At 47.2% G+C, this 26695-nt stretch overlaps 2 protein-coding genes across 11 annotated transcripts in view; one reads left to right on the plus strand and one right to left on the minus strand.

Moving 5' to 3' along the window:
- BAG6 (BAG cochaperone 6) overlaps nt 1-8872 on the minus strand; it is a 30208-nt gene extending 21336 nt beyond the window's left edge. The window contains exons 1-4 of one of the 9 annotated variants that reach the window (XM_053379089.1): nt 8409-8872; nt 4001-4109; nt 2564-2681; nt 1519-1742 (exon numbers count right to left, since the gene is read on the minus strand). In XM_053379089.1, the coding sequence (XP_053235064.1) occupies nt 1519-1742; nt 2564-2681; nt 4001-4078 (420 nt within the window). In that variant the 5' untranslated portion in view covers nt 4079-4109; nt 8409-8872. Of the gene's footprint in view, nt 1-1518; nt 1743-2563; nt 2682-4000; nt 4110-8013; nt 8173-8404 lie in introns of those variants that run through there. The other 8 variants (XM_053379081.1, XM_053379086.1, XM_053379080.1 and 5 more) reach the window with 8 other exon arrangements.
- Nucleotides 8873-10114: 1242 nt separating this feature from the next.
- On the plus strand, nt 10115-26695 carry APOM (apolipoprotein M). 2 transcript variants are annotated; one of them, XM_053379398.1, is made up of 7 exons: nt 10115-10389; nt 16127-16269; nt 18873-18946; nt 21886-21984; nt 23192-23290; nt 24647-24687; nt 26578-26695. In XM_053379398.1, exons 1-6 carry the CDS (start codon nt 10357-10359, stop codon nt 24670-24672), a joined length of 474 nt encoding a protein of 157 aa, XP_053235373.1. In that variant the 5' UTR covers nt 10115-10356; the 3' UTR covers nt 24673-24687; nt 26578-26695. The 2 variants fall into 2 exon arrangements, with proteins under 2 accessions (XP_053235373.1, XP_053235372.1); XM_053379397.1 differs by lacking the exon at nt 10115-10389 and adding an exon at nt 13368-13574.

The following is a 26695-nucleotide window of genomic DNA, read 5'->3' on the forward strand; positions in this document are numbered from 1 at the left end:
AGTGGGGGGGGAGAGGATGGAAGAGAAGAGAGAAATAACAAAATGGAGCAGAAAGAAAGGCAAGGAAATCCAGGAGAAAACAATACCGCCATCAAACCACGGCTTCCCCCCCAGCCCTCAGGATCTCTTCTGACATTACGCAGCACTTGAAAGATACTGCCCCATAGTGCTGGCTGCACAGAGACTGGAGTCTGATTTTTCACGAGACAAGCTTGGTCAAGACACACTGCTAAACCATATTCAAACATTACTTCCAAGCCTCCATGTGCTAAAATTAGTGCTCTGCCCCGGCAATCCAGATTCTGCACCACAGAAGGCAGGCACTGGGAATCGTGACTTTCTCTGCTAGGCGCAGGAACCAGCACTGAGGTCTGGAGAACACCAACCAAACCCTGCCTGCAAACTGACCATCTGATTCCGCTGCTCCTTGGCTTCTCAGAGTTCACCAGGTGCTTTTAAGCTTAACTGTCACAGCCCTAAGCATGAGAAATGTGTGTTTTGTTAAGAAGGAAACTGGGATCCTCAGGGAGCTGAACCTGGGGGCAAAAGCGCATGTTCTGCAATCTCTGGGCTCTTGTGAGTTCACAGGTTATGCAAGCTGCAGCGTTATCTCAAGCTGCACAAAGACGGTCAGAGGGAAGCAGATGCGAGCCTGACCAAAACTGGTTCATCCCTATACGTGTGTTTGTGTGCATGTTTTGAAAGGCGTGCACTTAGGCTGCAGTCCAGTGCACACTTACCTGGAAGTAAGCCTCAAAAGGGAGTGTTTCTGAAGCTTAGGACCATGCTGTGAGGCAACGATCCAAGTTATAAATCATTTTGAAAGACCTCATTCGCCAGCCGGCCAGCACACCACCGTTTGAAGTGCACTAACAAGCACGCGTAATTTCAGAAGTGGCCCTTGCCTTGCTTCCTGGGCGGCCACTGTACTGTCATCATTGGCCAAAACCACCACCCTCCCTGCGTCCCCTGCAAGTCCGGCTGAGGTCATGCATGCTGCCCACACAAGCCAACAAGCCAGCTGTTGTGAGAATACAATGAAAGGTGCAAAGCCAGATAAGAATTTGTCCCCAGTGAGACCCTGTAGAGACGTATAGGTAAGGTCGCCGCTTCTCGTTCCGAATACCAGACCTTTAGAGGTCTCTCCCAAGCAGCAGGAGAAAGTGTTGCCATGGCTACTCTAAGCGGTTCCCTTGCATCCTCCCTCATCAGCTGCTTGCAAAAGGGCAAGAGGACCAGGCAGAAGGATGCCTTCCCTCGTGTTGCATCACAAAGTGTCTGGGGTTAAGAAAAACAGCTCAGGTACAGCACAGCGCCCTCTGCCACTGACTGCATGCAAGAGCACCCAGCTACTAAGCCCCCACCACCGTGTTTGCCCCCCTCTCCACGTAGCGTTAACACCAGCAAATTCCTCCCCTTTTTATTGTGGGGGGGGGGAGGAGAAGCACTAAAAGCATTACGGGGAGGCACAACACTCCCCCTTCCCCTGCAGTGCAGCACCCTCTGGCTAAAACTCACTTGCGTGGGTGGCTGCGGGTCCATAATGCTTACTGGTAAGTTGAAGGTTCCCACCATGACGTAGCTGTTGGCATTGCGGTCGTGCACAGTTGGGCCCGTCACCCGGGGGCCTGCTCCGTTGTGAGGGACGGAGGACGAGCCGGCTCCAGAAGGGCCCCCCAAGGAGGGCGACTGTGTCTGAGGAGGCGCACGCTCCACCAGGTGGATGACTTTGCCCCCGACATCTGGCACGGAAGAGGGGACAAGCGTGAAGGTTTTGTCACAAGGGCAACCGCCTTTTATCCTCCCGGCAACCCTCCAAAGTTGAGGAGTCAAAGAGCGGGTCTTGGGTTTCAAAAAGGGTATCAGCATGGGCCTTCGACTGGCATACTGACGCTCTTTGAGAAGCAGCTCTCTTCAGGGGTAAAGATGCACATAGCGGGGAAATGTACATAGGAAAAGCTCAGAAAGTTCCCTTTTTTAGATGAAAAGAACTTTCGCTGGGTGTATTTTAAGCAGAGAAGTGGCAGAGAGGGTGCCTAACCCTCTCTTCCGCCAGTCATTTTCTGCTTGTCATTATCTACTTTCAGACTGTTCTGCCCTCATCCAGGCCCACATTTCAGATGTGTGTTTATGAAGATAAAAACATGCATGGAAAGATGCTAGGCAAAACAACAGCAACAAGAAAGCACGGGAGGAGGTATTGAGAGGGAAAACACCTAAGCACCTCCTTCACTCTTTAAAAATTGCAGCCTCCTCAGGCAATTTTACATGTGCTTCTTTTTAAATTTTGGGGCTCGGTTGAGCAGTGTGATTAACAGTAGCACATATTAGGTCAGCCAGCAATTATGAGAGCCCTCAAAAGTAATTATGAAACAAGGAAATTATACAATGTTCCTATTCAATGCTGAGCTTGCTCAAGGGCCTTTTCTGGGGAGGGATGGCAGGAGCCAGCACTTTTCAGTGCACCTCACAACTTAACATTTTATCCATGCCCCCCTCCCCGCCCCAGGCAAGAACTCCTCAGGCCCTCCCCCGTCAACCCCCCACTGGAATTTCCACTCACTGTATTCTTTCAGCTTCTTGTCATCCTGAAGGACTCTCCCTTGATAGATGAGGCGCTGCTTTTCCGAGGGGATGCTGACTGAACCTGCAATGTGCTCCTTAAACTCCTTCACTGTGATCTACAAAGCAGAAACAACTGCACTGAGAAGACGTAGCAGGGCAACCCTCTACCTCCGCTGCTCATCAGTCCTAGGCCTCTGCTCCATGTCAGTATTAGTCAAATAAATAACAAACCCTCCAGAGAGTATACAACTTCTGTACAGCACTAGCACACTGTTGCTACATGAGTGGCAAAAAAAACCCCTATTCAATTACCCTAAATGATCCAAGGCCATACCAGTAGAGTTCCACAGGAGCAACAGGACTTGTGCTCATTCTCCCCTATATGCACACACACACCCCAAATCTGCTGCAGAGGATGCCCCGGTTCCCCACAGCTGATTATGAAGATGTGCGAGGGGCTGGAGGAGACAGCAGAAGAACTTCTGCTGTGCTCATGGAAACCAGTTGCACCAGCAGTGCTGTGGCATTGGATATGGCCCTGTCACAGGATAAAAACTACTGGAACTGAGCTTGAGATGGGCATTTTGGAAAGGAAGAATGCAATGTGAAATGGGTCGCTAAAAATTAATCAAAAAGTTTGATGCCATCGCTTGTGGGTTGAACGAGACAGGATTTTTCACCACACTGCATCTGTGACAACAGCTGGACAATGCCAGACTATCTACACCCCTCTTTTTAATTTTCCAGAGGCCTCCTGGCTAGTGTTTTCCCACCTACCAGCCCCTGCCATCTGGGTCAGCAACTGGGCCTAGGGATCCTTAGTTGTTCCTCCAAGGCATGAGCCCTCCAGACCCCACCACCCAGTAGATACAAATGTCCTGCCACAGTTACACCAGAGCACCTTAATACAGTGGTACCTCAGGTTAAGAACTTAATTCATTCTGGAGGTCCGTTCTGAACCTGATTCCAAATCTATGACTTTGCTCCCCTAAATGACACAGCTTAAATGGGCGTCGGGGGTAACTTCAAGCAGATTTTCGTGCAGAACTACTGAGTTTGCCTCTGTTTCAAAATGTCACGCACTTTTATTGTGATTGCGAATCGTTTCAAGGCTTTTTCTAGTGGGGAGCGAGCGATATATGGATTCAAAAGACAGAACCCAAAACCTAGTACAGTGGTACCTCGGGTTAAGAACTTAATTCGTTCTGGAGGTCCTGAAACTGTTCTTAACCTGAGGTACCACTTTAGCTAATGGGGCCTCCTGCTGCCACCGCGCGATTTCTGTTCTCATCCTGAAGCAAAGTTCTTAACCCGAGGTACAATTTCTGGGTTAGTGGAGTCTGTAACCTGAAGCGTCTGTAACAAGAGGTACCACTGTAGTTACCCCTCACTACCCTCCCACCTTCTGGCTGCAACCCCGGCTAAGGCTTCTCACCTCTTCTTCCACTGTGAAAGTCCTTGTCTGAGAGTCCAAGGTTTTAACCATCACCTCAAGGTTCTCTGGTTCCGCCATGACGCCGCCTCAAATTCTTCCTTAGCTACTCCTGCAAGAAGGGGAAACATAGCAATCTGATTCTTGGCCACTGTAACCAAAGAAGTACAATTGTGAAGGCATCAGAAACAAAATAGACTTAGGAAGGGGTGGTTTTACGAATAGATCTTCAGCTGTTGGGTGTTGTTTTTTAAAGGTAATATACAAAAATATCCACAAAGAACAATGCTGGCTATATAACATTAAAGAGTACAGCTTTAAGTATGTATAATAGTCAGTTTATATGTAAAAAAAGGAAGATAAAGTGATTTCACATTGTAAGACAATGTAAATAAAAGAAGCAATAAAAATACGATTAAAAATCTCTCAGCATCTAGCAGTGTATTACAACTGCTACAACCATTAAGTGGTCCATCAAGACCCTCAGCAATTTTCAAGTGGTCCATGGGGTAGGGAGTTTGAGAACCAAGGGACCAATGTCATTTTGTCACATATACAGTGGCACCTCTGGTTAAGTACTTAATTTGTTTCGGAGGTCCATTCTTAACCTGAAACTGTTCTTAACCTGAAGCACCACTTTAGCTAATGGGGCCTCCTGCTGCCACCGTGCCGCCGGAGCACGATTTCTGTTCTCATCTTGAAGCAAAGTTCTTAACCCGAGGTAATATTTCTGGGTTAGTGGAGTCGGTAACCTGAAGCATATGTAACCCAAGGTACCACTGTATAGCATACCCTTAACTGGCAGACAGCAAGAAGTAGAGCGTCTAGCATTTCTAAGCAAAGCTCTGCTTGCTCTACTTTGTGCTACATTTGAACTTTGCACACACATACAAAATGCCAGACCAAATACTTTTGGCTGTACACCCACGTATGCATATCTCCCTTTCTAAGGATAACCCTTCATGGCTCTGATTAGCTGGGCTCTAGTCCGCAAATGTTTATACCACAAGGAATCTGTATGTTCTGTTGTCTTTCCCCTTCCTTTTGTGACACCACTCACCCCTACTGGCTTGCTTATTACTGATACATATGTCTTGACTGGCTTAACAAAAGGTACGTGCACTCTGCGTTCTAAGTATTTTGTTTCCATGTCTACCAAAACATTATCATCACTTGCATTCTCTGCAACAATAGCACGTGGAACGACATACAAAGTATAAAGTGCAAAATTCCAAGCTGGACAAGCGTTAACCACTCTCAGGTTTTATTGCAGGCTTCCTCAACCTTGGCCCTCCAGATGTTTTTGGACTACAACTCCCATGATCCCCAACTAGCAGGACCAGTGGTCAGGGATGATGAGAATTGTAGTCTCAAAACATCTGGAGGGTCGAGGTTGAAGAAGCCTGTTTTATTGCATGCCTTGGGACTGAAAAGGAAGAAATGTCCCTCAAAAGTTGCAGTGTGTTTCTAACCCTCCTGCGCTAGGTTCCACTGTGTTAACATGTACAAGACTGTGCTGAAAGTACATCTCTCTTCTTCAGGAGGCAGTGGGTACGACTAACACCTGTACAGTAGTACCTCAGGTTAAGTACTTAATTCGTTCCGGAGGTCCATACTTAACCTGAAACTGTTCTTAACCTGAAGCACCACTTTAGCTAATGGGGCCTCCTGCTGCTGTCGCGCCGCCGGAGCACAATTTCTGTTCTCATCCGGAAGCAAAGTTCTTAATCTGAAGCACTATTTCTGGGTTAGCAGAGTCTGTAACCTGATGCGTATGTAACCTGAAGCGTATGTAACCCAAGGTACCACTGTACAAGCTTTACAGGCGTCCACAATGCTACCAACCCACCAGTCCACATATGAGTATGTTAGACATTTGTGACCTAAAATAAATAACACATCAATTTGGTTCCTTCTCTGGTGACCTGGAAGAAATTCTAATTTTTTACGTGTTTATAAAATTTCTATACCGTCCTTCATCCAAAGAAACAAGAAATGTTATGAATTCCTATGAGGAAGCGTAAGAAACCCATTGACCACGGGGGGGGGGGGGGGACCAGCAAATGAAGACTGCAACTAAGCACATTCATTTGGAAGTACATTGAAATCAATGGCCTTACTGCTGTACAAGCATGACTAGGATTGGGGGTGTTCAGCCTTGATTCTGCCTAACATGGTGCTAACTTTGGGTTTCCAAAGACTGATAATGTTTCCCACTCAGACTCCTTTAGCCTTTCGCTTTCCTTTCTGTACCATTTACATAGCATTTCACAAGCAACAATCCCTCTTCCAGGAAGGATTAGGTTCAAATCCCTGCTCAGCCATGAAGATCATTGCACAGTATTATGTGCATAGCCTTATGTGCACCTAAGATAAATATTTTAGGACCAACCCTCTTCTCATGATTGTAATCTGTATTAACTGTTTTAATGTACTTTTAAATTGGGACCTCGTGGTAAAAGGCAGGCAATAAATCAAATAATAATAATAGTGCAAGTCACAGTCTCTTAACTTATCCTGAGATCCTGGAAAGAGAGCTTTGACCTTTCCTCACTTCATCTCTACCTCCCTGAGCTGTTTTATTTATCAGACTTATGCATATTCTATCATGTGGACTCAGAGCATGTTACAGCAAGCTTTCCAAGAGAGATGTTTTTGTTGTCAACAGGCTCACAATCTAAGTAATTAGGGTTAAAGATAAGTAAGATGCATTAAAAACAGCATTTTATAAACAAGTAGAAGTTCAATTTAGGAACTTAATTTTATCCAACGCCCCCAACCAAAGATGGGTAACAAAACTGCTAACTGTCCTCCAGGGTACGAAACAGAAATTGGCAAGTCTCTCCTACAACTTGAACACGGCTAGCCGCTATTTTATTTATTTAAGCATTTTCATCCATCTCCCAAAGCAGCTTACAAAGCACTGGGTACTTGCTCACCCCTATATGTCTACCTTCAACTTTTATTTGCTTTCAGGCTCATGAAACCGGGCAGTCTTTGCTCCTAGAAGTTACAGAGTTCTTGTAACTACCAGCTGGGGAGCCAAACCCAAACTAGTCACCTTGTTTCAAAAGGTGCTGGGCTGTGGCACGTACAAGGCAGTTTACAAAGGGAACCTGGAACGCCACCAGCTGATACCACAGTTAGCAAAGGAAAGTAAGAGCAGAGCATGTGATCCAGCCACTTACAGGGAAAGCCTCACAGCAGCAGAACCCCTCCCCGCCATCCCTTGGTTACATAAAAAGGTAAAGGGACCCCTGAGTGTTAGGTCCAGTCGTGACCGACTCTGGGGTTGCGGTGCTCATCTCGCTTTACTGGCCGAGGGAGCCGGCGTACAGCTTCCGGGTCATGTGGCCAGCATGACTAAACCGCTTCTGCCGAACCAGAGCAGCACACGGAAACACCGTTTACCTTCCTGCCGGAGGGGTACCTATTTATCTACTTGCACTTTGACGTGCTTTCAAACTGCTAGGTTGGCAGGAGCAGGGACCGAGCAACGGGCACTCACCCTGTCGCAGGGATTCGAACCGCCGACCTTCTGATCGGCAAGTCCTAGGCTCTGTGGTTTAACCCACAGCGCCACCTGCGTCCCACTTGGTTACGTACACCAGCACAATAACCTAAAAGAGATGTCAGATCTCAGGGCTTGATCTGAAGTTTCTTGGCCGGCTTTCTCAGAGGATTGGTTCAAGAAACCAGGCTGATTTCTACCTGGCTTGAGTGCCTTTTCTCCATTAGCTTGCAATGGAACCTACATCAACGGAGTCTATCCTCCCAAAACTATCCCTTGCTTCATCTCACAGCCCAAAGGATCCACACACATGCAGGTCGCAGGATCTGGTCCTCAAGAGACCTGGCAACTATGTATCCTCGTGCCACCACCCAGAGCTTGCCAGCCATAGGAAGCAGAAACATCCTCCCTTCTTTTTCTTTTTCCTCCTCCTCCTCCTCGCCCCCCATATATATATATATATATATATATATATATATATATATATATATACACACATACACACACACACACACACACACGCTGAACCACAGGTTTATTTTTCAAACCTGCCCTCCGTCCTTTCCGCTTCACGTCCGAGAGGGAGCCAATTCCAGCTCAAAAATCCTACTTCCGCTCAAATGCAAGGACACTTCCGGTCAAACAAACGACCGTCCAGAAGTCGAGCCACTGACGCACCATAGAGATAGGAATGGGGGAAGGAATGAAGACGAGCCCCCCCCCCGCCACGATCGTCTCTAAATTAATGAGCCGGCTTTTCACTCTTACGCAAATAATAGTAATGATACAGGCGCCGCCAGAACAGAGATGCCAAGTGGCTAAGCAACGCCATTACGCGAAGGCTAATTGCCGCAGCTTCTATATAGCTCTACCCTTTCTAGCTCTACGCAACTCACTTGCCTCTCTCCCAAGATGGCGGCACTTCCGCTTCCCTCGGCGACCAGAGGGAAAAGAGGGGGGCGGTCTACGGGATTACCGGAATCTTCCCGCTTCTTGTTCCCTCTCACGAAATTCCTTTCTGCCTCCCCCACACCCCTCCGGGTCTACAAAGCTCTGAAGCGGCCGTTGGTGACGAAACCGCCGCCGGCCTCGCGCCTGGAGCGTCTCCTTCCTCCTGCGCCGTCGCGTTCCCCGGCTAATCGCTACAGCGCATGCGCGAGCGGCCCGACAGGACAATTTACGTCTCGCTCTTCCGTTCCCGGCGTATAGCTGGCTTTCAAGAGTGCCTGCTTTGCTTTACTTGCAAGCGGTCTCCGTGACCGCCTTCACGGTTCTCATTCCATAATTTGGGTCGGGATGTGCTTTAAAACAATTCCCCGTATCCGAACAGAGGCTTTATTGCTCCTAAATAAATGCTTAAAAGAGCGAATTGGGAGGAGCTTAATAAACTCACGCCTGCGCCCTGCTCTCCTGACGTCATTACGTTACCCTTATGACGCAGCTTCCGCCTCCTCAAGCGCCCGGCCGTGAAAGGAAGTGAAGTGCGCTGCGGAGTTTGAAGTTGGCGCAAGACAAACACCCTGTGGTGAAGCCAGTTTACCCGCCATGTTGTTTACAGGCACGGGAATCTGCGTTGTCCGCCATGTTTGTTTAGGGCATGCTCCCCTTGTAACCCGAAAACCAATCCTGTCGCCGCCATTTTTGTTTACCCTGTTTCCTAGCAACAGTTTCCAACCTGAACAAAATCCCATTTACCTAGGAGCAAGCCTCGTTAAATTCACTTGGGAATTACTTCTGCCTAGATATGATTGGAATTCTCCTGTGTGTGAATGTAGGAAGTCCAAAATATGGGGCGCACACACAGGCAGAACTTGCATATTATCCCATAATAACCAATGGAAAGCACCAATATCCTTTGTCATTGGGATAAGATGAATGTCTTTAGGGGAGGCTCTCTTGGAGGCATTCTCTTTAGCTGAGGCATTTGGGGGGGGGGCTTCTTGGTGGTGGTGCCCCAGTTGTGGAACTCCCCTCTAGGATACAGTTTGCTGAAGACCTGGTTATTTGCCCAGACTTTTGAGGGAATCGTCTGACAGCATCCATGCTGTGTGCGTGCCTAAAGGTAAAGGTAAAGGTACCCCTGCCCGTACGGGCCAGTCTTGACAGACTCTGGGGTTGTGCGCCCATCTCACTTAAGAGGCTGGGGGCCAGCGCTGTCCGGAGACACTTCCGGGTCACGTGGCCAGCGTGACAAGCTGCATCTGGCGAGCCAGCGCAGCACACGGAACGCCATTTACCTTCCCGCTAGTAAGCGGTCCCTATTTATCTACTTGCACCCGGGGGTGCTTTCGAACTGCTAGGTTGGCAGGTGCTGGGACCGAGCAGCGGGAGCGCACCCCGCCGCGGGGATTCGAACCGCCGACCTTTCGATCGGCAAGCCCTAGGCGCTAAGGCTTTTACCCACAGCGCCACCCGCGTCCCCCTTGTGGCGTGCCTACCTTGTTTTTAATAGCCATATTGAAAATTTGAAACTGATTTAGTTGTCACCGTCACTTTTTTTTAAAAAAAGTATAGGGATCCCCCCCAGACTGAGGCAGTGTCCCCTAAATAGGACTTTTAGTTAAAAAGAAAATCTACCTTTTTCTTTTTCTTTCTTTTTTTGAAAAATTCATATTGCAAAAACACCTCTCTCTTCCTTCCCCCATGCATGCTTCAACAGCTGTTAGGTTCTCCGCATTGATATGCTATGAAAAGTTACACCAGTATTTATCCCAGTCGTTTTAGGTTAGGATGTCTGTATGTATACATGTAATGACAGGATCTGGTCTACAAATCAGGAATCCCTCAGTTTTCATCACACCTCTGCCACCAACTCAGACAGCTATTCTCTCAGCACCCCATTTGCCATATGGAGCAAAATTATCTATCTTACAGGGTTGTGGTAAGAATTACAATGTAATGTACGTGAAACATCTTGAAGGCTAAAAAAAAGTTTTGCATAAACTTCCTAAGTCGTCTAGAAACTTACCTCCCTTAAGGTAACATACAATAATAATTATTAAATATTATTATTATTATTAGGCAGCCCTTAGCCACTTTCTGCTCTTAATCACTGAAGAATGGAGCAAAGTTTGCAGCTGTAAACATTGTGTGTGTGTGTGTGTGTGTGTGTGTGTGTACCTTGACCTCAACACTTGCTGTACCCAGATTTGAAATGTATATGGGATGAAACCCAAATAAATAAATTTGAATAACAAGTAATAACTTATGAGGCACAGCCCATATTCTCTCCAAATCACTGCCAGTTTTTGCCAGTGCAATCTGGTCTACACTTTCCCACAGCAAGGCCTGGGTGTTGCCTGTCAATCACATTTTAAATCCACCCACCCTTGCTATTGGCTGAGCTGTTCTCATGTCATGATACACTGAGTCAATATGTACCCTCAGTTTACAGCCTGAAACTTATTAGGCCCTGAGGTGGCAGATGCAGGAAGCAGCTACATGCTGTAATACATCTGTACAGTGGTACCTCGGGTTAAGTACTTAATTCGTTCTGGAGGTCCGTTCTTAACCTGAAACTGTTGTTAACCTGAAGCACCACTTTAGCTAATGGGGCCTCCCGCTGCCGCCATACCGCCGGAGCACAATTTCTGTTCTCATCCTGAAGCAAAGTTCTTAACCTGAAGCACTATTTCTGGGTTAGTGGAGTCTGTAACCTGAATCATATGTAACCCAAGGTACCCCTGTATGTGTAATGTAGCCTGCACTAAGCTTGTCTGCTACCCTCAAGTGCTGTGGAGGGTGTTGCCATGTTTCTAACTTTGTACATGAAGGGACAGGCATCGTTTTGTCCTTTGCCTCAGGCAGCATAATATATTGAGCCATCTTTGTATTGCAGAACAATATACAGTGGTACCTCGGGATGCGAACGGGATCCGTTCTGGAGCCCTGTTCACATCCTGAATAGAACGTAAGATGCGATGGCGCGTTTGCGTGTGCGTGGGTCGCGTTTTGCCACTTCCGCGCATGCGCACGACTTCATTTTAAGCGTCTGTGCATGCGCAAGCGGCGAAACCTGGAAGTAATGCGCTCCGTTAATTCCGGGTTGACGCAGAGCGCAACCCGAAAGTGCTCAACCCGAGGTATGACTGTACAGTGGTACCTCGTTTTATGTACTTAATTCGTTCTGGAGGTCCGTACTTAACCTGAAACTGTTCTTAACCTGAAGCACCACTTTAGCTAATGGGGCCTCCTGCTGCCGCCACGCTGCTGGAGCACGATTTCTGTTCTCATCCTGAAGCAAAGTTCTTAACCTGAAGCACTATTTCTGGGTTAGCGGAGTCTGTAACCTGAAGCGTATGTAACCCGAGGTAGCACTGTATCTCTAATAGGACCATATATATTCGCGGTTGATGGTGACCTTTCCCTATTTGTGGAATACCCTTTCTGATGAAATATATCTGGCTGCCCCATTATTAACATTCAGGAGGAGTTTTAAAACTTTCCAGAGAAAAAATAGCTTAGCTAACAGAATTCTTATCAGCCCCCGATGCACAAGAGGAATTAGTTGGACACATTCCCCAAAGAAGACTGTTTGGAAAACATTTCTCGGGAACTTAGGACTAACTAGGGCATATTTGAAAAGGATGTAAGGTCGAAAAGGATCTATAGCTGGTTGCTCTGCCATGTTACTATTCAGTCATTTTTTTACATGTTTGTTCTTTTGAGTCCGTTACATTAGTCACATTTGTTGGTCTCATCGCTTATTGTCCTTAATGCATAGGAACCCTCGGGGCATATTATACTGTATGGTTGGCAAAAAAAAGGGCAGAAGGATGAGGGTGCTTGGGAGACAGAGGATTCATGAGCTCAGAAACTGAGCAGGCAGGCAGGGGTAAAGGTAAAGGGACCCCTGACCATTAGGTCCATTCGTGGCCAACTCTGGGGCTGCGGCGCTCATCTCGCTTTACTGGCCAAGGGAGCTGGCATACAGCTTCCAGGTCATGTGGCCAGCATGACTAAGCCGCTTCTGGCGAACCAGAGCAGCGCATGGAAACACCGTTTGCCTTCCCTCCGGAGCTGTACCTATTTATCTACTTGCACTTTGACGTGCTTTTGAACCACTAGGTTGGCAGGAGCAGGGACCGAGCAACGGGAGCTCACCCCGTCACGGGGATTTGAACCGCTGACCTTCTGATCTGCAAGTCCTAGGCTCTGTGGTTTAACCCACAGTGCCACCCGCGTCCCACAGGTAGGTAGGGGAAGACAAGCTAAAATGCACTTGATATTAACTGACCAGCTATATTTGTGGATCAAACCGCACACAGCAGGAGAAAACCAACCCCCCTTCCAAATCAATGAAATTTTAACAGGGTCACTAGAGTGGCCAAATTAATCTAGAGAAAATCCCTATTTGATATCAAATATGTGCTTACTTGGCTATAGTTATAGACTACTCTTTAGAGTAGTGAACACAGTATAAAAAAATGAAACAATTAATTAATCCTCATCAGACCAACACAAGAAATCAGCAGTGAGCATTTGAATTCCTCTGCCCACTTACAGACCTATTCCCAAACTGCCATGTGAAAATATGTGTTTAAGCTGCCATCTAAAAAAAAAAAAGCCAGGGAAAGAGGGAGTTCCACAAATGGGGGGCTACCACAGAGAAGACCTTCTCCTGCTTCACCCTGTAACAGGCCACCCCTGCTGTTGGGACCACACAAAGGGAGATATGGGAAGAGGCATTCTATCGGGTAATGATTATCTCTGTTTTCCCGCAATAACATCCCCATCATCAGAAACACTGCTTCCTTTGTTTGCTCTCAGGGCCCCCGGTTATGCTTGGTAGGGTCTTTCTGGATTTCAATCTCTGCCTCTGCTGTGAGGCACAGGGCAGCCCAGGCTGGACTCTAGACCCCAGAGAGCTAAACATTTAACAGGCAGGGGGCAAAGGTGAGCCTTGCAGGATGTTCCCTGCAGAGGTGGATTCTCCAAGTGCCTGCCATTCCCGCAATGGAGGGTCTGTGGTGCTATCTCTTCTACCTCTATGGGGTCCTTGTGGATGCTCTCTCCTTGTGTGAGGGTCCCGCGAAGCTGCATGCCAGCGAGCTGAACCGAGATCAGGTAGTTGAAGCCGATGGAGGGCAGCTGGGGTTGACGGCAGGTGGAAGCCTCTTAAATGTCCCGAAAGAGCGTCTCCACCCCCATCGTTCAGCACCGAGGGCCTTCTGGCGGTTCCCTCATTGCGAGAAGTGAGGTTACAGGGAACCAGACAGAGGGCCTTCTCGGTGGTGGCGCCCGCCCTGTGGAACGCCCTCCCTTCAGATGTGAAGGAAATAAGCAGCTATCCTATTTATAAAAGACATCTGAAGGCAGCCCTGTTTAGGGAAGTTTTTAATATTTAATGCTGTATTGTTTTTAACACTCGATTGGGAGCCGCTCAGAGTGGCTGGGGAAACTCAGTCAGATGGGCAGGGTATAAATAATATATTATTATTATTATTATTATTATTATTATTATTATTATTATTATATAAATGCTTCTGTGTTCAAGCAGGTAGAACCCTTGAAGAACAAGGAGACCTTCATTCAGCATTTGGGGGGTGGGGAGACGACGAAATGCACATTATTTTTATCACTATTGATCCTACTATTATTTTTCCATCACAGTGGAATCTTGGTTCTCAAATGCCTTGGTACTCAAACATTTCGGCTCCAGAATGCTGAAAACCTGGAAGTGTGTGTTCCGGTTTTCAAACATTTTTCAGAACCCAATGGTCTGATGCGGCTATCAGCTATTGTTTCCGGGGCTCTTATGCCAATCGGAAGCCGCGCTTTGGTTTTCGAACGTTTCGGGAGTTGAATGGACTTCCGGAATGGTTCATGTTCAAGAACCAAGGTACCACTGTATTTTTTTATTGCCTAGTAGCAGTTGCATTATTTTTGAACAATGAAAGCAAAGTATACAAATGAAAATTAAGAACCTGAGGGAAAGCACACTGGAACAGATAAAAGATCCATCTAGTCAAGGGATGGGGAAACTGTGGGTGCTGTTCCGACTCCCAACTCCCATCAGCCCCAGCCAGCAAGGCTAATGGTGAGGGATGATGGGAGCTGTAGTCCAGCTGCATCTGGAGAGCCAAGCAGGATCCCGTTCCCTGATCTAGTCTGTGCACGCAAGCGGGGCACAACTCCTGCCCCTGGGGGAAACCCAGAGGAGGTTTAGCAGAGGCAGATTTAAGGGTGTGCAACAGCTTTGGTCGTGCTGGTCCGGAGCCTCAGGGGCACTGCAACCATTGTGCAGGATGGAAGGCAAGAGGCATTGCTGCTGAAAGTGGAGACCTGCACCTGGGTTCAGGGGTCTCGCAGGAGGTGGAAAGGAGGAGAAAGTCTCATTGTGCAAGCAGACCTCATTCTGTACATCAATGAGTGTCATGTTTAAATCCACCCCCATCCTTCTGCTTTTTTATTATTTTAATCAGGTTTTTTGGGGGGAGCCCTTTGGGGCTTTGTTTGCGAAGTGGTTGTTTCCTGCATTTATGATTTATAGCCAACTAACTTTTACTCAGAGTAGACCCATTAAAATTAATGTGCCTAAGTTAGGCATAGCCATTAATTTTAATGTAAGGCTGTCATATGTCCAGAATTTCCCGGACATATCTGAGATTTGTCCAGATGGAATTTCTGAAAATCAGTAAAATGTTCGGGAAGAACCAGGCGTATGGCAACCCATCTCGGAAGTGTTGATTTTTTGCCAAATTTCCTTTTTAAAAAATAGCTAAAAAAACCTCATTGGGGGGTTGGGGAGCTCAACAACTTTTGTATCCAGATTTTCACTTTTTGAAATATGGCAACCCTATTTTAATGGCTCTCCTCTGAGTAGGACTAACAGTGGCCATGGCCATGTAGGTGGGGGTTCTTAGCATCACCATTTTCTTCTTCTGTGAAATGGGTATTTTGTGGTGCCCGTTATACATGATCAGGTTTTGAAATGTGCCCTGGGCCCAAGAAGGTTGGGTACACCTTGGGAAAGAGCCGCCCAAGTTAAAAGACACGCTTTTCGCATGTAACATGTAGTTTGGCCCAAGGCCAAGACATTTTGGCATCTGAGGCGAACCACAAAATGTGCCCCCACCCGCAGCTAGGGAAGAAGGGATGAGTGAAGGTCTACACCAAGAACAAGGGAGAAATTAATTTCTACTTTGGGAATAAGGGGGAAGTAAAGATCTATACAGTGGTGCCTCGGGTTAAGAACTTAATTCATTCTGGAGATCCGTTCTTAACCTGACACTGTTCTTAACCTGAGGTACCACTTTAGCTAATGGGGCCTCCTGCTGCCTTCGTGCCGCCACAGCACAATTTCTGTTCTCATCCTGAAGCAAAGTTCTTAACCCGAGGTACTGTTTCTGGGTTAGCGGAGTCTGTAACCTGAAGCGTCTGTAACCCGAGGTACCACTGTACTGAAAACAAGGTGTGGGAATCAAACCAACCTTATCCAATGGTTGAAGTAAGAATTAAAGGTCATGTCACTGCAGAAGAAGCAGGTGACGCATTCCTTGGAGGTTGAATCTGCTGCCCCTGTGGATCCTGCCACCTGAGGCAGCTGCCTCACCTTGCCTCATGGGTGTGCTGGCCCTGCTTTGTCCCCAGGTGTGACTCAGTTCTCCCCTTTGCAGTATATCGGCAGGTGGTTCTTCATTGCAGCAGCCGCGGCATCACCTTCCTCACTGGAGACGTTCGCCAGCACTGACAGCAGCATCTTCAGCATGACACAAACCAGCAGCCCAGAGCGGTTGCAACTGGAAGCTGCCGTCCGACTGTGAGTCCCTTTTCCCCTTTGGCCCTTTCCCCGCAAAACACACTACTTTCCCAGGGAACCCAGGCTGAGCAAAGGCTCTCCAGGGCCGGTGTAGGGAAATAACAAAGAAGACTGTTTCTCGAGCATGTGCAGAGCACAGGATTCGATATGTTTCGACAAGGCAAAAGATCCAAATGGGACTCTCTACGTAGGACTCCCCACCTGCTCTGTGGATACCTTGAGGGGAGGGGGAGTTCAGAGATTTTGTAGGAGAGGATCCCCCAAGTTGGTAGTGTTGTAGAAAAAATTGGAGTTGGCTTTTACACTCCAACTCCCCTCAAAGGATTCAGTGCCCCCTAAGTCCGTTATCGGTCAGAGAATCGAATCCCGTTGCTCGGTCCCTGCTCATGCCAACCTAACAGTTCGAAAGCACATCAAAGTGCAAGTACATAAATAGGTACCACTCCGGCGGGAAGGTAAACAGCATTTCCGTGCGCTGCTCTGGTTCGCTAGAAGCGGCTTAGTCATGCTGGCCACATGACCCGGAAGCTGTACGCCGGCTCCCTCGGCCAGGAAAGCGAGATGAGCGCCGCAACCCCAGAGTCGGCCACGACTGGACCTAATGGTCAGGGGTCCCTTTACCTTTACCTAAGTCCGTTATCAGTCAGAGAGAAATGGATGGAAGCAGGAACCAGTCTGAGCAAGGAAGATATTTATTTTTCTGTTGCAACAGTGCCTCCGCCCTGCTTTGCAAGGAGGCAAGGACCCAGAACAAGATGTACAAGAACTTTTAAAGGCTTTAGAAATTGCCCAATCCCTTAGCCAAAAACCAGCCAAAAGCATCACACAAGCATCACAGAAGGAGGTGGGTCTACAACAGAAATTTGCGTGTGTAACTCATCTCCTGCCTGTCAAGGTACCTGAGAATGTTTGCTGGCTATTGTTTCCTGCCTAGTCAGGGCTATTCCTCCCAAATGGTAAATACCTACTGATACACAGTAGATTCTCTTTTGACAGGTCTGCTTTGCCTTTAACAAATACTTGCCAGACCGATTTGCAGGATCTGCAAGTGAAAGAAAATATTGGAAAAGGTTTCCCAAGATGAGAGGAAATGGCTTCGGGATTGCTCAAATGAACTCAAATGAAGCGTAATTTTCTCAGGGAATATTTCCTAAATTTTGAAAGGCAACAGATTGGTTTTCTGTGGACTGTGTTTCCCCAATGTGTGTGCACCCTAAGTTTTAAAATAACAGTAGACACCCCCAGTCCTTGCAGAAGAATACTGGGAGGAGGTCACACCAAAAAAGGCCAGGTCCATGCGCTGGTGCTTACAATGGAAGAACCAACACCAGGAGCTGGCAGCATTGGACATTTGCCAAGGCCCCACTGCCACTCTGGAGATGCCTGGCTTTGCTGTTGTTGGCTAATCGCCTATGTTTTCTGGACATGCATCGCCCACATGCCTTCTGCTGTGCCCCTGAAGCTGCGCAGTCTGGGAGTCATTCTGTACTCGCAGCTGTCCATGGAGGCGCAGGTCAATTCTGTGTCCAGGGCAGTTGTTTACCAGCTCCATCTGGTACGCAGGCTGAGACCCTACCTGCCCATAGACTGTCTCGCCAGAGTGGTGCATGCTCTGGTTATCTCTCGCTTGGACCACTGCAATGCACTCTATGTGGGGCTACCTTTGAAGGTGACCCGGAAACTACAACTAATCCAGAAAGCAGCAGCTAGACTAGTGACTGGGAGCGGCCGCATAGACCACATAACACGGGTCTTGAAAGACCTACACTGGCTCCCAGTACGTTTCTGAGCACAATTCAAAGTGTTGGTGCTGACCTTTAAAGCCCTAAACGGCCTCGGTCCTGTATACCTGAAGGAGCATCTCCACCCCCATCGTTGAGCCCGGACAGTGAGGTCCAGCGCCGAGGGCCTTCTGGCGGTTCCCTCGCTGCGAGAAGCCAAGTTACAGGGAACCAGGCAGAGGGCCTTCTCGGTAGCGGCACCCGCCCTGTGGAACTCCCTCCCACCAGATGTCAAAGAGAACAACAACTACCAGACTTTTAGAAGACATCTGAAGGCAGCCCTGTTTAGGGAAGCTTTTAATGTTTGATGGACTACTGTATTTTAATATTTTGTTGGAAGCTGCCCAGAGTGGCTGAAACCCAGCCAGATGGGCAGGGTATAAATAATAATTCTTCTTCTTCTTCTTCTTCTTCTTCTTCTTCTTCTTCTTCTTCTTCTTCTTCTCGGGGGGGGGGGGAGCCATATCACTGTCTTTCCATAGCCCTTTTCTTCCATCTGTCCAAATCACTCTTTTTTCAAGGAAAAGTCCAGGTGGGTACTTTGCCAAAGATGCATGTCGTAGCTATGAGAAATCCTGGTTTTTAATTGAGTGTATTGTTACGTCAGCTGGAGTGATATTGAAAAATATGCAGGATTTAAAAATAAATTAAGAGGTAGCATGTTAAGAGGCCCCCAAGGCCTCTCAGTTGTCTCTGACGCCCTGCCTTACCAAACCTACCTCAAAGAATCCATTACATATGGCTGTTTAGCCATCCATCCATCCATCCATCCATCTTCTCTCTCTCTCTCTCTCTCTCTCTCTCTCTCTCTCTCTCTCTCAGGAAGACAGGCCAATATGTTCCCAGATCATGGATTTACTTACTTAAGGAGCAGAGTGCTGATCTGGCTACAGAAGGTAAGGCAGAACTTCCTTTTCTAATGGCTCCTTTGATAAGCCCACTCTCAAAGCTGAGCTCAGAACAGGACTGGCCCTCTCAGCAGGCAGAGGGAGGAGCGTTGCAGGTAGGGAGAAGCAGCAGCAAGGTGTTTAGGGGGCAGGACTGCGAGTGTCATGTAGCCTGCCGACTGCATACCTCAGGAGCCGCTGAAGACACTGCCCGTGTTGTTGTTTTTCCGAAGTAGTCCTTTTTATTATTTGCTGTTCAAGTCCTTTTGCGTTTTGAAAGTGGTAACGTTCCTGTTCACGGGGATTAAGTTAAACTCTTAAGAAAATTCTACAGTGGAAGGAGAACTTCTTACAATCGCCCTCTGAAAATGAAACATTCACTTGTCAGCTAGCAGAGACCAGGAGCTGAAGCAGTAAGAGCAGAAATCCACATTTCAATTACCGTATTTTTTGCTCTATAAGACTCACTTTTCCCCTCCTAAAAAGTAAGGGGAAATGTGTGTGCATCTTATGGAGCGAATGCAGGCTGCGCAGCTATCCCAGAAGCCAGAACAGCAAGAGGGATTGCTGCTTTCACTGCACAGCGATCCCTCTTGCTGTTCTGGCTTCTGAGATTCAGAATTTTTTCTTTCTTGTTTTCCTCCTCCAAAAACTAGGTGCGTCTTGTGGTCTGGTGCGTCTTATAGAGCGAAAAATACAGTAGGTGGAGAGGTTTTGGTTTCTGTCCCACAGAGACCACAGCAGCCCCACTTTGATGCTCTTTGTTCTCCAACTTACACATGTCAAATAACCCTCCTCCCAAGTAGCACACAGTGCGCTTTGGTTTCTTCTTTAGGCCCAGGGTTGCATCTCATGGAAGTGTTTGAATGCATCCAGCATAGGTGCATTTTTTGTGTAGATATACTGCACTGCCAGACAAATATCAAATGTAGTTTAAACGAACGGTATTAGAAATAGATGCCACTCCCCAACCTCCCATGTTTCAGGGGAAAAAGTCGCTCCAGTCTACAAAGTATTTTTGGTAGCAACAATCTCAACAAAACTAGTTGTTTGTTTGGTAAACTTTGTTTAGACACTGCCCGTGTTGACCTAAGATTAATCTGCAAGTCCAGCCAGCTTCTCTGTGTGGTAATGGGAGGAGAATGTCATCTTGTCCTTCTCCTCCTGCAGCAAAATGTCTCGGGCCAGCCCCAGTTCAGAAAAATAGCATGGTATAGCCAGTGTTAGCAAATGAGAAATGAAAGCTAGGAGCTAAACGGCACCTTAAACCTAGGTAATGGGCGCAGCAACGGACTGTCTAGGCACACTTTTTTTAATAACAAGAATACAAAGCTGAAAATGAGTGGACTGCGCTAAAATATTCTACAGTGGTGCCCCACAAGACGAATGCCTCGCAAGACAAAAAACTCGCTAGACGAAAGGGTTTTCCGTTTTTTTAGTCGTTCCGCAAGACGAATTTCCCTATGGGCTTGCTTCGCAAGACGAAATGTCTTGTGAGTTCTTGCGAGTTTGTTTCCTTTTTCTTAAAGCCGCTAAGCCGTTAATAGCCACTAAGCCGTTAATAGCCGCTAAGCCGCTAATAGCCGTGCTTCGCAAGACGAAAACACCGCAAGACGAAGAGACTCGCGGAACGGATTAATTTTGTCTTCTTTTTTTTTATAAATTTTTATTGGCTTTTAAACATATATTATAAGACATTACACACAACAAACATATAAACATGTATAATTTGATGAAATTTTTTTTTCTTGTACCCAATTTCAACGACTTCCCCATGCCTCCCTTTTGTCTTGCGAGGCACTACTGTATTCATTTTCACATGGTCTAGTCCTTCGCCTGCCCACCCCCCTAATATTCTTAAGAGGGTCTCTTCTCCAGTCTGCAGAGAGTAGCTTGACGTGGGGAGGCAGGAAAAGGTCCTCCTTTCCTTCCACTCTGCAGTTTTAATAGGTGCAGTACCACACCCAGAGCTCAGAAACTGCTCGCACTAATGAAATTCTCCATCCAAAATGCACCTAGAACAATGGGAGTTTTGAACGTTGGGTATATCCCAATACCATGTTTGAACCCTGTGCCCCAGGTTTTCTGTTTTTGTATAGCCCTACTGGGACTGAGGTGGCATTAAATCCTGCTGCATTTGGGTGGCACTGTGGGTTAAACCACAGAGCCTAGGACTTGCCGATCAGAAGGTCGGTGGTTCGAATCCCCGTGACGGGGTGAGCTCCCGTTGCTTGGCCCCTGCTCCTGCCAACCTAGCACATCAAAGTGCAAGTAGATAAATAGATACCGCACTGGCGGGAAGGTAAATGGCGTTTCCGTGCGCTGTTCTGGTTCGCCAAAAGCGTCTTAGTCATGCTGGCCACATGACCCGTAAGATGTACGCCGGCTTCCTTGGCCAATAAAGCGAGACGAGCGCCACAACCCCAGAGTCGGCCACGACTGGACCTAATGGCCAGGGTTTACCCTTTAACTTTACTAGGCCTGGGGTGGCATTAAATCCTTCTGCGTTTGGCTACGTGCCCCAGTTACCCACAGGGAACTAGGGTGCAAAGCCAGACTGAGCAGTCCTGCTTCACTGACTGCATGCTCTGCCTCCCTGCAAAGTGAACTATCTTAACGTGAGTTGGGCTTCCAGGATATTGATAAAGGTAAAGGGAGCAGGGACTGAGAAACGGGAGCTCACCCCGTCACGGGGATTTGAACCGCTGACCTTCTGATTGGCAGGTCCTAGGCTCTGTGGTTTAACCCACAGCGCCACCCTCAATTTACCTCTGCATTCAGTTGCTTGAATTTGTTTGGTATGTACCTCGACTTGAGTAAATAGGTTATTTTTCTCACCCCCGTTCTGAAGTGGTACAGTCCTGGGAAGGCTGCACCATGGAAATCTGTGCGTCCCATCTCTCTTGACCTATGAACATGTTTCTTTCTCTCCGACTTCCCCACTCCAGGCCGCCCTCACATGAGGACAGAGCTGTTCTCTGGCAAGTGCCCCGACTCTATCATTGTCCAGGAAACAGACCGAGACTACCAGAGGATCCTTCTGTATTGTGAGTCCCTCATCCACAGATGTCTGAGCTGGGGAGCTTAATTGGGTTAGAGCTGGGGTCAGCAAACTTTTTCAGCAGGGGGCCGGTCCACTGTCCCTCAGACCTTGTGTGGGGCCAGACTATTTTTTTGGGGGGGGGGATGATCGAATTCCTATGCCCTACAAATAACCCAGAGATGAGGGTCCCCAATTATAAAATCATAGAAAACGGGAGATACATAGCCACTCCAGCAACATATCTCTATTTCCTCGCATCCAGAAACGCAAGAAGGGCTTTCACTCTTGCTAGAAGCTCAGCCTTGCCCTCACTGGTTCTGGAAGTCTCCTATAGAAGAGACTTTGCGCCTGCCCATTAGGGGAAATAGGAAGCCCAAAACGCATACCGTATTTTTTGCTCCATAAGATGCACCTGACCATAATATGCACCTAGTTTTTAGAGGGGGAAAGCAAGATAAAAAAAATATTCAGCACAGAGCATGTAAGCGGCTCTCGCTTTTCTTGCTTTAAACCCTTCCGTCCCTCCTCCCACTTCTCCGAGAAGCCAACAGAGCAAGCTGTGCAGCTCTCGCTGAAGCCAGCAGAGCAAGAGCGATAGCTGTGGAGTGCCTTTTCTGCTGGCTTCCCAGCAAAGCGGGATGAGGGACGAAAGGGAGCCCTTACAAGGGATTGCTGAGCAGAGCCTGGCAGCGGCTCTTGCTGGCTTTTCCGGGAGGTGGGGGAAAGGACAGAGGGCAGCCCGTCAGTCCCTTCTCCCACCTTGCGGAAAATCCAGCAATAGCCACACACACGCTCTCTTTAAAGAGAGCGCGGCTCCAGCAAGAGCCTCCCACCTGCATTCGCTTCATAAGACGCACACACATTTCACCTTACTTTTTAGGAGGGAAAAAGTGTGTCTTATGGAGCGAAAAATACGGTATTTTTTAGATGTCCTTTTTATGCTGACATTCGTAGAGAAATCATTGATCCTTTGCTGAAGAGGCTCACTGATCTTTCAGACAAGTCTAACCCAGAGATGCATTTTAAATAAAAGGGCACATTCTACTCATGTGAAAACACGCTGATTCCTGGACTGTCCGTGGGCTGGATTTAGAAGGCGATTGGGCTGGATCCAGCCCCTGGGCCTTCGTTTGCCTACCCATGGGTTAGGGTAACGAATCTTGGAATTGAAATGTCCTTGCATTTGAGCTGCGCTCGTCCTCTCTCCCCAGCCCGAGTCCTCCACCCTGCTGAGGACTGTATTTCTGATTTCAAAGGCAAAGCTTCCTGCCTTGACATGAACGAATTCCTGCTTATACCCAGAACCCAAGGTAGGTATTACTAGTGAACTGGGTGGTGGTTTACCTGTTGTTGCAACTTTTCCGCTTTTAGCATCTCTCAGATGGAGGGTGGCCACAAATGCATCACCCCAAAGAGAGGACAAAAGAAAACACAGATAGGTTCACTTATACAGTGGTACCTTGGTTCTCAAACTTAATCCGTTCCGGAAGTCCGTTCCAAAACCAAAGCGTTCCTAAACCAAAGCGCGCTTTCTCATAGAAAGCAATGCAAAATGGATTAATCCGTTCCGGGCTTTTAAAAATAACCCCCAAAGAACAGCAATTTAACATGAATTTTGCTATCTTAACGAGACCGTTGATCCATAAAATGAAAGCAATAATCAATGTACTGTACTACAAAATAAATAAGACAGTATTGTAGATGATAAAAATTAAAATTAAACGATAGTCATTGTTTGGGCGGGGGTTTTTTTAATCCATTTCTGCAGTCATGCAATCAATAAGTAGCTGAACTGGGCTCCACACAGTGGCAAAAACAAATTAAACGAAAAAGAATCAAAAACAAAAATGCAAAATAAATAGTTTTTTTAAAAAAGCGCCTAACTTAATCCATTCTGGAAGTCTGTTTGACTTCTGAAATGTTCGAAAACCAAGGCGCAGCTTCTGATTGGTGCAGGCACCCTGCAAACAATAGCCGACAGCCGCATCGGACGTTCGGCTTCTGAAAAATGTTTGGAAACCGGAACACTTACTTCCGGGTTTTCGGCGTTTGAGAACCAAGGCATTTGAGTACCAAGGCATTTGAGAACTAAGGTACCACTGAATATGGATTGATGCAAACTTGGAAATAATTATTAGGATTTTGATAGCAGTACTGTACAACATGTCTCTCGCCACGGTGGGGAAGACCACTCAGTCTGCTGCCCAGGTGGTAACAGCCGATGGGCAACTTCAAAGCCCCCTCCCCATGCTTCTTTCTTTTGCACCTCCAAACTGGATTTGGACTGGAGAGCTCTTCCGATGGAGGACTGTTTCAAACAGAGGACTGTCATTTGCAATGTAGGGCACCTAGTCAACCTTAGTCAGATGTGACTGCTCCTTTCTACAGAGGCTGTTTCCAAAGCACCCCAAAATCAAGATTGTGTACCCCACACTTGCCCTAAGCAAAGCGATATCTTGTCATTATAGCTCAGCTACAACACCCCAGAGTTAGAGGAGAGCAAGATTTCTTGTCCGTGACACACCCGGCTATGAAAACAACTTCACATTCCCATCCCTCGCTCTGCCCTGCAGACTCAAAATTCACTTCTGGATTCCAAAGACCAGAGTCACAACTAACTTTGCAAACGTTTGTGTACTAATCCTCATTGGCCTTCTCTCTTTCAGGTGCCTGTGAATTCCAAGCATTTTGACCTCAAACTACTTGGGTAAGATAAGCCATCCTGTCGCCAACCCAAATACATATTTAACTTCCCTACCATCCTAAAATCACCATCTCCCTGTGGTTTGAGTCAAACCTTAGGGTGCCTAATAGTAAAGAAATGTCCCTGATCCTATAGATCAGGGTTGGCTTCTAGCTCACTTTTTTCTTCTTGGAGTAAATTTTATTAGATTTTATAAAGAGAGATACAAAGATGGTGATCAAACATATTTTTTGGCCAAACTAATACGTTGATCTAGGTAAAATTAAAATATAGATCCAGAGGAAAAGAAGGGGAAAAGAGAGAGAGAGAGAGAGAGAGAGAGAGAGAGAGAGAGAGAGAGAGAGAGAAGGATTAAAATAGAGAGAAAATAAATAAATAAGGTTAAGATACTAAAGCACTTCTGGTTCTTCATCTGTCAGCTATATATAAACAATATTCAACTCATCTGCTCCAATATAACACTCAGCACAACTACTTTTTATAAGTAAACATTCTCTTCAGCCTTCAAACCCAAATGCCATTACAGTCATGCCTTGGAAGCTGAACGCCTTGCAACTCGAACGTTTTGGCTCCCAAACACCACAAACCCAGGAGCTTCCTGCAGCCAATTGGAAGCCACACCTTGGTTTCCGAACATTTTGGAAGTTGAACGGACTTCCGGAACGGAGTCCGTTCGACATCCAAGATACAACTGTATTTCTTTTTCACACCAAAAGCACTCAGGGCTGATTTCCTTAAAAATGGATAGGTTTGATCTTCTTGCAGTCCATGGGACTCTCAAGAGTCTCCTCCAGCACCATAATTCAAAAGCATCAATTCTTCGGCGATCAGCCTTCTTTATGGTCCAGCTCTCACTTCCATACATCACTACTGGGAAAACCATAGCTTTAACTATACGGACCTTTGTTGGCAAGGTGATGTCTCTGCTTTTTAAGATGCTGTCTAGAATGGGAATTAGTAGACCCAATTTGCTCACGTTCATTAATTTTAATGGCGCTACTCTTGAATGGAACTTAGTTCAGTGCCACCCAAAGGAAGATGCCTCATTCAGACAACCGGCCAAGCTAGCTCACTGGCTGGCTCTGGCTTTTCAGGGTTTCAGGCAGGAGACAATCGTAGCCCTGGCCTGGAGAAGCTGGGGTCTGAACCTGGGACCTTCTGCATGCAGGGCAGCTGTGCTGTCACTGAGCTACAGCCCTTCCCCAGCTTGCAGGCGAACGTCTGTGGCTCAGCGATATCAGCCTGCCCCTGGAATGCAGGGTTGTGTTGTGAATTCTTCTCCAGGGTGTGTTGTTCTCCGGGTGACAGCCTCAAGTTCACGCAGGGGAAACCAGGAGGGCCTTAGCAAAAGGGCCAGAGCTCAGTCGGTAGAAGTGTTCAAAGTTATGAAGAGCACGGGGGCAGAACGGTTTTTCTCCATCTCTCAATACTGCCGGAACCCGGGCTCATCAACTGAAGCTGAATCTTGCAAGCTTCAGGCAAAAGAAAGGGCATTCCGCTCCCACAGGAAGTAGTGATGATGGGCAGTGACTCAGGATGGTTGTGAAAGAGGAGTAGACGAATTCATGAAGGATGAAGCAATCAATGGCTACTAGATGAGACACAAAACATTTGTGTCAGTACACGTTTAACGCTGCACCATGGTTAGGTTGGAAAAGGCAGAGGAGGGGAGATTTGCATACAAAGCCCAGCAGAAAAAGGATTGTACAACAAGCCTCCAGGGCACTCCTGATCTCGTAACAGACGCCGGGAGTCACCGACAGGCAATTTTGCTTTCTGGTATCTACTTACCAGATCCAGTTCCCCAGTTGCTCACAAAACCAATGAAATATGAAACCTCAGATTCTTTCGGTACCAACCCTCCTCATTCATCCTTTCTTGTTTTCACCTCAGCTTTGGACCCGCTGCGGCTGGACTTAACCGTATACAGAAGTTCGTTTGCCTCACTCACTGGGGATGCGGGTGGTTTGACACGTCCTGTGGTGTTGAATAAAATTCCTTTGAGCCAAAA

The sequence above is a fragment of the Podarcis raffonei genome, chromosome 2, assembly GCF_027172205.1.
Source record: "Podarcis raffonei isolate rPodRaf1 chromosome 2, rPodRaf1.pri, whole genome shotgun sequence".
NCBI classification, from domain to species: Eukaryota; Metazoa; Chordata; class Lepidosauria; order Squamata; family Lacertidae; genus Podarcis; species Podarcis raffonei.

Bases quoted from the DNA above. Each gene is read 5' to 3' on its own strand.
- APOM (XM_053379397.1), top strand. From the start codon at position 13,464: ATGGAGGGTCTGTGGTGCTATCTCTTCTACCTCTATGGGGTCCTTGTG. The intron at 21,985-23,191 runs GTGAGTCCCTCA...CTCTCTCCCCAG, and splicing joins CCAGAGGATCCTTCTGTATT to CCCGAGTCCTCCACCCTGCT. The intron at 23,291-24,646 runs GTAGGTATTACT...TCTCTCTTTCAG, and splicing joins GCTTATACCCAGAACCCAAG to GTGCCTGTGAATTCCAAGCA.